The 13,772-nt window shown below is 47.2% G+C and overlaps 1 protein-coding gene across 4 annotated transcripts in view; it reads left to right on the top strand.

The window, feature by feature from the left end:
* Positions 1-8,073: 8,073 nt before the first annotated feature.
* Positions 8,074-13,772, top strand: part of LOC119109623 (zinc finger Ran-binding domain-containing protein 2) — a 10,738-nt gene continuing 5,039 nt past the window's right edge. Inside the window, exons 1-6 of one of the 4 annotated variants that reach the window (XM_037233330.1) lie at positions 8,074-8,123; positions 9,267-9,346; positions 9,961-10,122; positions 10,432-10,591; positions 11,331-11,393; positions 12,219-12,532. In XM_037233330.1, coding sequence (XP_037089225.1) covers positions 9,288-9,346; positions 9,961-10,122; positions 10,432-10,591; positions 11,331-11,393; positions 12,219-12,532 — 758 coding nt within the window. In that variant the 5' untranslated portion in view covers positions 8,074-8,123; positions 9,267-9,287. Of the gene's footprint in view, positions 8,124-8,400; positions 8,488-8,532; positions 8,673-9,266; positions 9,347-9,960; positions 10,123-10,431; positions 10,592-11,330; positions 11,394-12,218; positions 12,533-13,772 lie in introns of those variants that run through there. The other 3 variants (XM_037233331.1, XM_037233333.1, XM_037233332.1) reach the window with 3 other exon arrangements.

Below are 13,772 nucleotides of genomic sequence, written 5' to 3'. Positions count from 1 at the left end.
GGGGGTGAGGAACAGGGACGCAGCCAAGGTTTGCGACGGGGGAGGACAAGTTTGCACCAGCGAGTCCTAGCCCCACTGGCAATACGTCTACGCATCATGAACTGACTAACAGACCCCACAACTGCTGATAGTTACAGTACCTAGCTCATTAATGAGCTACCGATATTGGTTTGCCCCGGTGCTTTCAGTTCTTTCAGCTGCGTACCGCACATGTTCGCTCGGCTATATGCGAGCCTTGTTACTAATTAACCGCCTTGGGGCTCTCCGTGTTACTATCCATAGTGGTGTATAAGATTTCAACAAAAGCTATTTGCCTGGTCACCACATTGCGGGATTACATACAGTAATGTCACGGTAAAAAAAAAAACAACTGTTGCTGTGCCTAAACCTAGGCCTTGAACCTCACGGGCACAGACTAAGGGAGGGGAGAGAGGGGGGATGGAGCCTCGGAGGGCCGTGCTGTTCTCGTGCATTTTTGCGTCAGAAAACAGTAATGGCAGCGCCAGCGCCCTTGGGCGCAGGCGGAGCCAATTTCGCCCCCCTCGGCCGACGAGTGACGTCATGCGGTAGAGTACTGCCCAGTTGGACCACTGTGCATGGATATAGACAACGTTTTGTTTGAGCACACAACGCGGCACCGCGTCAGCACGCCCTTGGCAGCAGGCACATTAAATAATTCAAAACTTTGATCCTGGCTCGTGGGATCGGAAATAGCTGGTTACTCAGCAGTAACTGCACGGTAATCGTGGAAAGCACTTGTCGGGGTGCCTGCTGTTTGGTATTGCGGGTTATGGATAGAATTATCTGCGGTATTTGGTTCCGTTATGTACTGTATGTGTTGGTGATGTTTCGCAACTCATTTTTTGAAGAAATTCAATTGTGAGATTCAAAAGAAATTGTGCCCTCCTTCTGGACGAAGGAGGGCACATGAGGACACAACAAGATCCTTTGGTTGATGGGGTGGCGTTCGAAAAGAGTGATTGGGTCACGGCCTTCCGTTTGGACGGCGAGAGGTTGCTGGTAGTGTAACGGTTAACACGTCTGCCTTAACCACTACGCGTCTGGGAAACCAGAGGAACGGGGTTCGATTCCCCGTGGTACCCGCCCTTCCCGCTCGGGGTGAGAAACAGGCGACGCCAAATAGCCTCAGCAGCTGAGTGCGTCGTACAGCTCCAATGACGCACGACGTTTGGACGGCGAAAGGGCTGCTCCTGTTAGGGGCGACGACAGCTCTTTTAAACTTTCATGCATTGCATCGCATCGTTTTGTATTATGATGCATGGGCTCTATAACGCATCCACACGGTATGGTTCTCAAGAGTAGCGGATGCTGTCATCGGATGCTGTCAAAGCTGTCATCAGCTTTATCGAGAAAGCATTGTAAAAGGTCATCAACACTGAGCCCACTATAATATTTTGACAAAATATTTAGAAAGGTATGCATGTAGATGTATGTACAAATACATATACATATATGTATATGCATATATACCTGCATATATATATATATATATATATATATATATATATATATATATTATAAAGGTACCTACAATCTCTCTGTATCTCTCTGTCTCACCCTCTCTCTCTGCCTTTCTCTCTGTCTCTCTCTGTCTCTTTTTCTGCCTCTCTCTGCCTCTCTGTCTCTCTCTTTGTCTCTCTCTCTGTCTCTCTGTCTCTGTCTCTCTGTCTCTCTGTCTCTCTCTGTCTCTCTGTCTCTGTCTCTGTCTCTCTCTCTCTCTCTCTCTCTCTCTCTCTCTCCTCTCTCTCTCTCTCTCTCTCTCTCTCTCTCTCTCTCTCTCCTCTCTCTCTCCCTCTCTCTCTCTCTCTCTCTCTCTCTCTCTCTCTCTCCCTCTCTCCCATTTTGCTAGTCAATGAGCGTGCGGCTTATTCATGCATCAGATTTCGCGCCAAGCAGTTGTACAGAATTAACCTAAGACAAATGGCCATTGTGACTTAAGTCGATCGAAGTTACTAGAGACAACAGTCTTAGCCATCGCCCTGATTCGCTGTTTTGCATGACTCAGACTGATGAGGGGAGAGGGGGTTAATGCGATTTAACCCCGGCGTTTCCAAGCTTATAACGATAGAGCTTGCCGAGGACACCAGCACGTTGTTCTGAACACAATCTCACGATTGGTACTAGTTTTTATGTTGTTGACTGGTCAGAGGTCGAATTTTCCAGGAAGCCGAACTTTGTAGCTTTACATTATGTTTACGAGACCATGCCTTGTGGCGACACTAAGTTCAAACTCGCGTGTGTCTTGTTAATTCTGAGTCTATTCTGTGGTACAATGATGTTGCCGCCCGCCGCCTGAGCCAGGCGTGGATCGCCAGGGGGCGTTCATAACAAACTGCCGCTACTCCGAAACCAGGAAATCTAGGAACACGTTTTCATATCAAAACATGTGCCATAATCGCCGCCCGTCATGGCCAGGGTTGGATGTCATGTTATTGTTACGCCGGGTAGCGGCAACGACTTTTTTCGTGAAACGATTATCTTCATTTTGTTTATAATTGAAGCCATGGCAGGCAATGCAGGCAAACAATGCTTGCTTCGTTCCATATTTGCGTGCTTCTGGCTTGGCCTCACGCTGAGCCCGTCCTGAAAGACAAACTCCTTCGCAACAAGTTGTGATCTGTCCGTGGGCTAGTGCCGAGAGGCTCCGACGCTTGAGAAACTTCTCCCGTTCCAGCAACTAGAACATCTTCATTGACTGTGAGACTTCGTAGGCGCCTGGCGACAAGCAGGTCGGTGCGAATGAAAATGGCTTGAACAATGAAGTGATCGACCAGGGCCACCGATCGCTATTACCGCGTAAGACGGACTGTAGTGAAAGCATAAAACCGAGAGAAATATGACAAATATACGGATATGTAATGTGGATGTGATCATGATAGCTTGAAATATGCTCAGTTCCTTAAATCGTTTCGCTGAGTGTTCGGTAATGGATGTTGGAGCACACATTGCGCTTACGGCAAGGCGAGTCTGTGGGGCATGCTACAAATGCCCTTGAAACGGGAGACGCAATAGTGTAGGCATTAGGCGATAAGCAGCGGATCGGACATAGCAGCACCGCGTCAAACGCCACAGTATCATGATATCGTCGGTATTTAGGGGATACGCGGCTGGTAGGCAACAGAGTGGCGGCAGCTTCCGCCATTTAATGTAATTTTTTCGCCATTTCAAGCGGCGGTGAGTTTTCTATAATGCATGTCTCGGTTGAGGTAAAAGCGTACCTGTGCATTTGTGTTTCCACTCGCGTTTTTTAGCCTCATTAATATCTTGCCGAGTTGTGAATCAAGTTATATAACGGGAAATGTGTGTAACCCAGGATAAGAGTGCGAATGTGTGAATTCATATGACGTAATGCTCAGGCACATGTGGTTGATAATGATATTTATTTTGCACGTGTTTGTCGCACGTATATGGAAGTGTCTACTCTCGCTGTGTCTTACGTATTATGTTATTGCTGCATCGAATATCGGAAATGATGTTTCGCGGGCAGATAATCTTTATTTTGTCGATAATTGCAACCATGTGAGGCAGGAGTATTTGCTTCCTTCCATATGTACTTGCTCCTCGTTTGATCTCACACTGAGCCCGTCTCCGAAAACCAACTTCTATGCGGCAAGTCATGATCTGTTTGTGGTCCGGTGGTGGACGACTACGGTACTTTGAAACTGAAAGCGAGAAACGTCCCCGCTCGGCCAATTTGAATGTCATCAGAACATTTTCATCCACGCGCCAGACTTCACGCACGCGAAGACAGACAGGTTGGCGGGAATGATATGGCGCCAACAGTCAGCTGGTGGCCACGGCAACCGATGGCCGTAACCGCGTAAGCCAAGCTGCAGTGAACCCAACTTCACATGAGACCGAGGCAAATCGAAACACGATACAGGTATATTCAATATGGGAGTGATAAGAAAAGTTTTATATGCACAGTTCATTTCATTATTTTGCTTAGTCTTTGGTAATGGAGGTAGGTAAACAGTGTGCTCAGGGCAAGGGCAGCAGAGACCACTTTGAGCCGTGCTTATTGCAAATGTTGTTGAAACGGGAGGCGCGATAGAGTAGGCGTCTAGCAGCGGGCCGTATGTAGCAACACAGCGTGCGTACCTGAGCCACTGGTGGGTACCTGTTGACTGGAAGAAAACTTGCGCTTAGAGCCTGGGTGGGAAGAGTTCAGAGGCAGCATTGCCCAGTGCATACGTATCGTGTGACAGAGGCGCCAGCTTCATAGCACGTACAGATAACACTTTGCGGAGCGCAGAATGGGGCTTTGTAGTCATAAACACGGCTCGGTATAAACTCATGCCAAATTGACATAAATGGGGCTTACGCACTGGAGCCGAATGACAATTTGGGAAACACATAACGAGTTACGCATTGAAGCGAGGAGGCATGCCATGGCAACCGACCTTGACCAATGGCGGATCCAGAGTGGTGTGGGAAGGGGTAGGGGAATGGGGCTATGCCCCTGTCCCTTGGGGCGAGGGGACAGGAAAGTGTGGTGGCAAAGGGGCACCGAAATCCACATGTCGGATCCACCATAACCTTTATTTTCAGGAGGCTCAAAATTTCAGGGGCACCACAAATGACCACTAATATTTGTTTTCGATATGCAGCGAAATCCGGGGCCACCATAGCCGGCCCCAAGCCCTCATTTCCCAAGGGCACTTTATTTCAGGGGTACAGCAATGTTGTGCCTCCCACCCCGACGAAATCCTGGATTGGCCCCTTGAGCTATGGGGTACCAAAACCGTGAATTTGGGGCACCGTAACTTTCATTTCGGTCCACCATAACCTTTATTTCAAAGAGGCCTTTAAGTGGGCCACTCAAATTCCACAAAACGTTGGTTTTAAATAGGGATTAAAATCCATGGAAACCACAATATCTATGCCTTCCACATTGACAAATTTTTGGACTGACCTGTTCCACGAGGGAGTACCAAAGAACTTTATTACCGGGTATCGTAGCTATTATTTTCCAGAGGTACACATTTCCTGAGGCACCGCAAAGCAGGGGCGGGTCCATAGGGGAAAGACCATGGGATCATGCTTCTTCCCCTTGGGTTCCATAAGGATTTTGATCCCCCGAGGAGGCGCCAAATTGCATCGCGAAGGGGCAGCAATATGTTTATTTCGGAACCACATAACCCGTATTTTTATGAAACACTAAGTTGCAGGGCACCGCAACGTTCCTGTCACTCCCCTTGATGAAATCCTGCCTCGGCCCATTCGGCGAGGGAGCACTAAACTCTTCATTTCGGGGCACCATGACCTTTATTTTCAAGAAGCACCCAATTCCAGAGAGAGCCAGAAAGAGCCCCGATCCACTATTCTGAGAGCCATGAATTCCAGGCATATAACTATGTTGCCGCCCTGCTAAAATCCTGGATCGGACCCTTGGACAAGGAGGCACAAAATCCTTCCTTCCGGGGCAGCATCATCTACATTCAAGAGGTACAACATCAAAGCGAGCCATATACAAAGCCCAAACCATAATTTCAAAAGGGCACCAAAATCCAAGGGCATCACGATCAGTGTGCCTTTTACTCTGGAAAAATTATGAATCGGATCGCTCAGGGAAGGGGCACTCCGTTCAGGGAAACAGGCACCAATAGCTTCGTTATCATTTGGGCTTAGCGACGCACATAGCTGCTGAGGCTATATGACATCGCCTGCCTCTCACCCTGGCAGGAAGTGCGGGCACTATGGGGAATCGAACCCCGCATCTCTGGTTTCCCAGGTGCACAGTAGTTAACGCAAGCGCGCTAACCACTACACTATTGTCGCCCTAAGCCTCTTACCAGCAGCATTCTTTTCGGGGCATTATGACATTCATATTCCAGGGGAACATAACTGCAGGAGTCATCACAATTCCCGTGCCTCTCAATTTTCTAAATCCTCATCGGCCCATTCGGCCAATGGACACGTTTCTTTCGGACCACCACAGTATTTATTTCCTTGAGACAACAAATGCAAGTGGGCGATTGAAGGAACAGTGGTCAAAAGCTTCCCTATCAATGGGCACCGGAATACAGGGGCATCACATTTCCTCTGCCGTACACTCTGACGAAACCCTGGTTCGGCACCTTCGGTGGAAAGGCATCAAGAACCTAGATTCCAGCGCATCATAACATTTATTGTTTTGAGCACCTAGTTTTAACTGGAACACCACAATCAGCCCAAACATTCATCTTAAAGCGATGCAGAATTCCAGGGGCACTTAAAATGGCCCATAAAGCTATATTTTCCCGAGGAACCAATTTCAGCACGACATCCGCCCACTCCACCTCTTAGGCTCTGAGAGTCCCATGGTTCCCGAGGGTCCTTGTTTGGTCCCTTGGGGCTGAAGATCAGGGGCCCGATTAAAGGGTCCAAAGGGCAGGTCAGAGGTCGTATGGAGGGATATAGCCCGAAGGTCGGACCCTAAAATGTCAGAGTAGCTCTAGCACTCATCGGAGTCTACGTGCCACTGTGTCTCTGATTGAGGCAGCTGACTGAGAACAGCAATATCGAACAATCCGTTCCGTAACATTCTGGGGCCTAAGGGTTATTTCCCAAGCAGGGACAAGGCCAAGATCTCTAATTGTCAATTCCGAAGGCATCCTTCATTGGTCAGGACACCTGACACAATGAAGGACACACATTGCTAGTCAGTGGGCACCTAACCAGGAGACCATGTGTCGGCAGTGAGCCCCAGGTCTGCCAGGAGCACATTTGCTGAATTGCAGGAGACCATGAGCCGTGAGCACATTTGCTGGATAGAGATGATGATGGGACCCCGTATGCGAAAGCGCCTATTGTGCTGGTCTGGCCTCTCCTGGCGATGAAAGGATTCATGGAAAATGACAAAAAAGGTCCACATGTACAATATTACAGTGGAGAGGCCTGTGCCAGTCAAGGACACCTGTGCCGGACGAGGGATCCTCCGCACCATTTCAACCAGGGACCGGTAAGGAGAATAGGTGTCTCGGTACCAATGATTGAACTTCCTGTGCCAGTGATAAAGAGTTCGTTTGCATCAGCGAGGGCCGAGGACCAGCCGCATCGAGGAGGGGACCGGTTGTGCATCATCATCATCATCATCATCATCAACATCATTATCATCATCATCATCATCAGTGGTGCGTCATCACATGCACGACTAATTAGCTGAGCAGATCATGGCGGATAACACCCAGATTGCATTTTTTCAAAGTGCTGAAGAGTTGCAACTGCATCTCGTTAGCTTCACAGAACATCTGCGGTTACACGAAACTGATTCAAACTGCCAGCTGGCAATGTAGGCACGTATAAGCCTGTCCACACGTGATTGCCCCGTCCAGATTGCCACGAAATTGTCCACTGTGGCTACACCCGAGCTTTTAAAAGAACATATAGTGGATGTAAGCTTTAATAGCTAACCAGAACACAAGAAGCCGAAATCCAAAAAGCGTTTTGTACAAGTCCTTTTTGGTAACTTCCGGGATTGCTCGGCCCCTCCCATCATTTTGGGAAACCGACGCCCATTGTGATAACAATTGCCAAGTGTGAGGTAGAATGGCTAGGCAAGCTGGCTCATGATAAACGCGTACTGAAAATGTTATTTGCGTGCCAATTCTGCACAAATCATTGCCACCACTAACGACAAAATCCTGCAGTATCAGACGCTAGTATATGTATATATTTATAATACACCGATTTGACTTTGTAGAGTGACGTTCAGGGGTCAAGAATTTTAGACGGACGCTAGTTTATGTGCCATAGAATACCCTTATGCTTAAAAATCTGAAATCCTCGGAAAACTATCGGGTGAAACGAAGCTTCCCGTTATTTGGCATTGAGCTTGACCTTGAAGGTATGCTGGTACTAAAAAATATCTGTCATATTTCGTGTTTCATAATCTAATTCTGCATCTCACGCACCTATTCAACAAAATTGAAACTCTGCTGAACGAATGCGAAAATTAAGCACTAAACGGATGTCCTTTACGAGTACATCAAATCACAATAGTAGCGTAACCCATTTGTTAGAGCTTCCAGTGACGTCATGAAAGATTTAAAACACAATACCTAACATGAACTTTCCTTCACAACCGGCGTTGTACGAGCGTGTAGTCATTGTACTTGTAGGTAAGGGGTTGCGGTATTCCGGTTTCTGGCTGTTGATGGTGTTTTCTTTTTAAAAAAAGGGCGATCAACATACTTTGAGTTGTTTTTGAGTGCTGTAAATAAGCAAACCACGGCCGTTGATTTTTGCTAAATCATGCAAGAATGTTTTTAGAAATACATGAAACATGAATGTGGTGTATGCAGTTTTTTAGCAATCTACAAAATTATAAACCTAATTTATTATTTTTTCGACTGCAATTGAAGTGTTTTACCATGAAAATTGCATGGAAGAATGGTAGCAGAGATCACAGGGATGACAAGTCTGTCATGATTGCTGCTTCCATTGATCAAATGGCTTCTGACATGACAGCTGACATAATGACAGGTGCCTCGTGTATTGACATGGCTTGATGATGATTTATTGTAGTTGTATCATTGAAATGTATATCTGTAGACTTTTAAACAATTGAAATATTATGCTGAATCAGTAATATGGAAAGGTGCCATTGCATATGGGTATCTGTACATTTTCAAACAATACAAATAAATGCTGGATCAACATCATGAAAGGTCAGAAGTGAGGATCATAAACAAAACCACAAAAAGCACCACAACAACATGTGATTGCTTCACAAAATTAATGCTAAGTGTAGATTGCAGGAAATCCCCTTTAATTGAAAATAATTTCTTAGAACCAGGCACTTGCAAGTCTGACCCTGAGATCCTTTTATGGGTCCACACGCATGTCTCCCTCTCTCTCAGTCAGAGGCCGTTACAATCTCAGCAGAACACATGCTTGGTAGCTAGGTGCATGGCTGATGTAATGGGTATGTGGTGAAAAGTGCATACTCTTAGGCTAAGCTTAAGATACTGACTGCTCTTTATTCACATTAATTTCAGGTGGGCACCTTATTTTCCATCATCATTTTCCATCATTTTTCATTTCCCATCCATTCTTATATCTGTGAGACAGTTGGAGAAGGATATATCCATGGAATTATCTGCCCACCACAGAATCATGGAAGCCTGTGTGATTGTCCATCCTTGGTAGCATCTTTTGGTCTCCAAGTACCTGCTTCCACCAGCACTAATGCTCTGATAGTGGTTGACAAGTCCATGTGCACTGTATGGACATCATGTATCATATTTTTTTTCCTATTGCAGGCCATTGAATACTGGATTGGGATGTCTGGGAGCAGCACCCATGGACCCTCAGAAGGGGACTGGCTGTGTACTTCATCCAAGTAAGCCCGCACTGGCTTATGCCACATCAGCTCATGTCTCCAATGGTTCATGTTTTTGCCTAGCACACTTTTGTTTTCATGTGATTTTTCCCTGTGCATACTCATGTTAAGTCAACCTCTTATTATTCAGATTGATTCTGACATAGTGAGCTGAACCATGATTGTGATGATTTGATCCACAGCATCCATTGTTTCAAGCAGACCAACGTTACTGATATATTTTAAAGCAAGTGATAAATGTTTGAATGTGACCCTAGTTGGCAAGATTTGAGCAATAAATTGTATCAAATAGTGCAGTGCCACAGCAGGTTATACCCAGCACCTATCTGAAGTTTTGCTGGTATCTCATCTATAATTTAATTGATAGGTTGGGTCATGGTTTGAAGGAATTTTCATTTGGTCCTCAGCTTGATCACCCAAACACAAGATAAATGAAGCATGATATTGTGGGCAGCAAGATGTGCTGGCCTAGCACCTCATTTTGATTAAATGCAGAGGCAAATGGTACGTGATGTACAGAAGTTTCATGTCTGCCTTTTGGCATAGATGTAATTCCCACCAGTGTGTGTGCTTCAAAATGAAATATTGCATTGATTGTATGTCTTCCTTTCCAGATGCGGCAACCTAAATTTTGCTCGTCGGATGTCATGCAACCGGTGTGGTGCCAACAAACCCAAGGATCTAGCCAGCAAGAGGAAGTTTGGTATTGAAATTGGAAAGGCTGCAGCAGACAAGAGCAAGGGCCTCTTCAGTGCTGATGATTGGCAGTGTAACAAGTTGGTATACTCTGTTTTCCAGGGGCAGGCAAGGCCATGAATTTTCAGTTTCCTGAAGGCATCAACAATGGTGCCTATTGGATCCAGTTATATTCAGTTATATCTGATGTTGCAAAGCATGACACCACATGCTTTCTTTACAACATGAGGATGTACTCAGACGTCTGTTGAAATAGTGTCATTGACTTGTTCACACACATCTCGTCCCATGTCACATGTAAAGCCCACAGGAGTCAACTGCGGGTATGATAGCGTCGCCGCCTTCCGATCATGGCAGGCCCTTCGGAGCACGTGTGCGATCGCTGACAGGTGTGGCAACGTCAACTGGGCGCGCCGGTCCACCTGCAACGTGTGCAACGCGCCGAAGGTGGGCGACGTGGAGGAGCGAACCGGCTTCGGTGGCGGCTACAATGAGCGTGACGGCGTCGAGTACAAGGAGCGCGTCGAGTCCGACGATGAGTACGACGAGGTGCGTGGCCGCCGGCTTCCGGGCGCGTCCATCGTGTGTGGTCGTCCGTGCGTCACCCTGCCGCGTTTGCCCCTCCGGTGACCTCCGCTGATGGGTGGCGCCCCCTCCCAAGTGACCCTCGCGTGTTAGAGTCCCATCCTTCTAGGTCCACGCTGCTGGACACACTCCTGGTCGGGCCGCCTGTCGTCGCATTTTCGCTGGACCTTCGGCGAACCTTTGTGACCTGTTCTGTGTGAACCTGTGTGAACCTTCGGCGGACTGGTGTAAACCTTCGGTGGACCGATATGAACCTTCATTGAACCTGTATAAACCTTCGGTGAACCGGTGTGAACCTTCGGCGAGCCAGTGTGAATTTTTGGTTAGCTGGTGTGAACCTTCTGGTGAAGCTTCGTTGGAACGTGAACCGACGTGAACCTGTGTGAATTGTTCTCAAATCCGTCGTGTCGGCTCTCATTGACTTAGTGCATCCCATCATCTGGGACAGGGCAGATTGTACGGCATAAAGATCCATCGCGGTGCCCTGATGCGCGTCACTGGACTGGTTGAAAAGTTAGAAATGTTCAAAAGCAAAATGTGCTCGTGAACAGCTTTTCTTTCTTGGTCGAATATCACCCGGGAGAATGGTCGAACCCCTGAAAACACTAACAGACTCGTCGGCACCGTGTGTCTTGCAGTGACTGGCGCACCCCTAGCCGCGCTGGATGCTCCACCCTTGATATGTTTTCTTTGCCTACTGCAGTTTGGTCGGAAAAAGAAGAAGTTTCGGACAGGCATACCGCCGGCGCCCCGGACAGCGGAGTCGGTAAGTCAGACCCGCCCGCTTGGGATCTTGAAAAGTACGCTTCAGTGGCGAACGGCGATATTGCGGACCCGCCCGCACTCCCGTCACTCACGCGAACCATGCAGTTCTCTCAGGGCAGAGGATTTAGTATCCAATATTTGGTGTAAGTCACATTTTTAGTTTCCAGCCCAAGGCAGATGAGAACAGAACATTGATTTTAGCCAACTAAACAACAACCATGTGCAAACAACTATACCTGCACCTACAAATGTGTCTATAGGCAAGGGCAGTGAAGTTTCAGTTATAACACGGCATGCAGTATTGAGACCAGATCAAAATCGCTAACATGTATCACCTTGATAACAAACAATATGTAACACCAACATACATGTTGCCTAAGCCTCCAAATCATGACGCCATTTGACTCCATTCAACCCAATGTGATGGGATCAAACCCATAGTCTGGGATATTCTGGCTAGTTGCAGCCCACTTGTCAGACAAAATTGATTCCTCATGGTATTTGTGAGTGTAAAATGCTATGTGTACTCGTTATTGCATTTTTTAATTGAGAAAAAATGGATGAATCTTTGTTACTGGTCTCAGACACAAAAATAGCATATCATGAATTGCAATTATTAGTGTGATGTAGGATGTGGTGAGCATAATGGTTTAATTGATTTAGGAACCGAAAATCAATGCCATCCAGACCAACTGGCTGAAAACAAATGTTCCCAATCTCCTTGACTTTGTACTTACCGAAAATTTTTGTCTTGCAGCAATATAGGGCTGTGTAATCTCTCCCAACTTGCTCTGGTGCGCTCAGATACCAGACCATGCCATTGCAGATGTACACCAAAGGTGCGGCAAACGAGCAAGATGAAGAAGAGAATGACGACGACGAAGATGACGATGATGAGGGGGACGATGACCTGTCTAAATACGATCTAAGCGCCTGGGGCGCCGAGGATGTCGACGCCAAGGAGACCAAGAAAGAGGATGGAGGCAGCAGCGATAAACGATCGCCGTCTTCCTCTTCCTCGTCGTCGTCTACGTCGTCCTCATCGCGGTCGAGGTCACGCTCTGGCTCCCGTTCCCGTTCCCGTTCCCGTGTTCGCTCCCGTTCCCGCTCACGCTCTCATTCGAAGACACGGAACAACAGGTTGGTGACATGGGCAGTTGCATGCTTGGAGTTGCGCGCTTGGTATGCTTGATGTGCTGGTAGGATTGTCTTTTTGGAAAATTCGCATGTAAACTGCCAAGCAACTGGCGAGACTTGACTGGTTCCAACCATGTGAGCTGTATAACTGGTACTTCTTTTTGCGCATTCATTGTAAGATGCCATGTACCTCCTGGATAATATAGGTAGGCTTCAAGCAGAAGGCATTGCCTCTGGCGGATCCAGTAGGGCGGGGGGGGGGGGGAGGGGCAAGACGGTCACGGTCCTATCGCTCAAAAAGCCTTTAGGGGGCCATCACATATGTGTCCCCTTCCCCAAAAGAACCTGTGAATCATAGCAGAATCACTACCTATAAATTTTCCTTAGGTGTTGGGAATTATTACAAATGGCTGGGCAACGGAAACTAAAACAGATGAAAGGAATGGAGGAGCTCGACATTGTGAGTAAATACTTTCCTATACGAGCCAGGTGGGCTCCTGCTATTTGTGACGTGCATCGCAAATACCAAGAATTTAAGTTTTCAACAGTTTTTATTTTTATTTTTGTCTATTGTTCACCAGATTGTTGATTCAGCTTTGGTTGGGAGAGCTCAGTGCCGACACGGTGACACGCGGTGTTTGTTTTGGGCCGTTCGTGTGTTTAAAGTGTCGGTCCGGTCGGTCCGTGTTCCGGTCCGTGTTTCGTGTTTTTAAGTTAAATGCTGTAAGCGATAGGTCCAAAAGCACGGGGCTCTGGGCTATTTTTTCATCACATGTTTCAAGATAGGAACGTAGCCGAGCGCGGGTCCATGCCCCTTCCTCTCCCTCCCCACCCTTCTTTTCCTTCCCCCACCCTGAGACAAGGTTTCACTAGATACTGGTCAATTTTGCCTAAGCTTAGGTTTAAATTTGCAGGATTCCAGAGGAAATTTGACATTCCCCTCCCCTCTGAGGATAATGTTGGGATCGAAAGGATAAGGAACGCAGTGTTGCTAAATAGGCTGGGTATGCTGAATACGAAAAAATGGCTAATCCAGCGCTCAACTTGCACAAAAGTATGGGCTTTCCACCAGCGTTGGAACTTTGTAAAAGTGTTGGTGGGTGCCAGGCACGTAACGAAAATGTTTCTGGTAGGCGGGGATGTCAGTTTTCTCAAAATTCCTCAAAATTTGACCAAACTCCCGTGAAGTAACCCAGTATTCAGCGCAACAATTTTCCCTCAGGGTGAGCCACGGGCTCACTGC

The sequence above is a fragment of the Pollicipes pollicipes genome, unplaced genomic scaffold, assembly GCF_011947565.3.
Source record: "Pollicipes pollicipes isolate AB1234 unplaced genomic scaffold, Ppol_2.1 Scaffold_7231;HRSCAF=8579_pilon_pilon_pilon, whole genome shotgun sequence".
Taxonomy (NCBI): Eukaryota; Metazoa; Arthropoda; class Thecostraca; order Pollicipedomorpha; family Pollicipedidae; genus Pollicipes; species Pollicipes pollicipes.
Note: the sequence above shows the minus strand (reverse complement) of the source record. Positions and strands in the feature narration are given on the sequence as shown.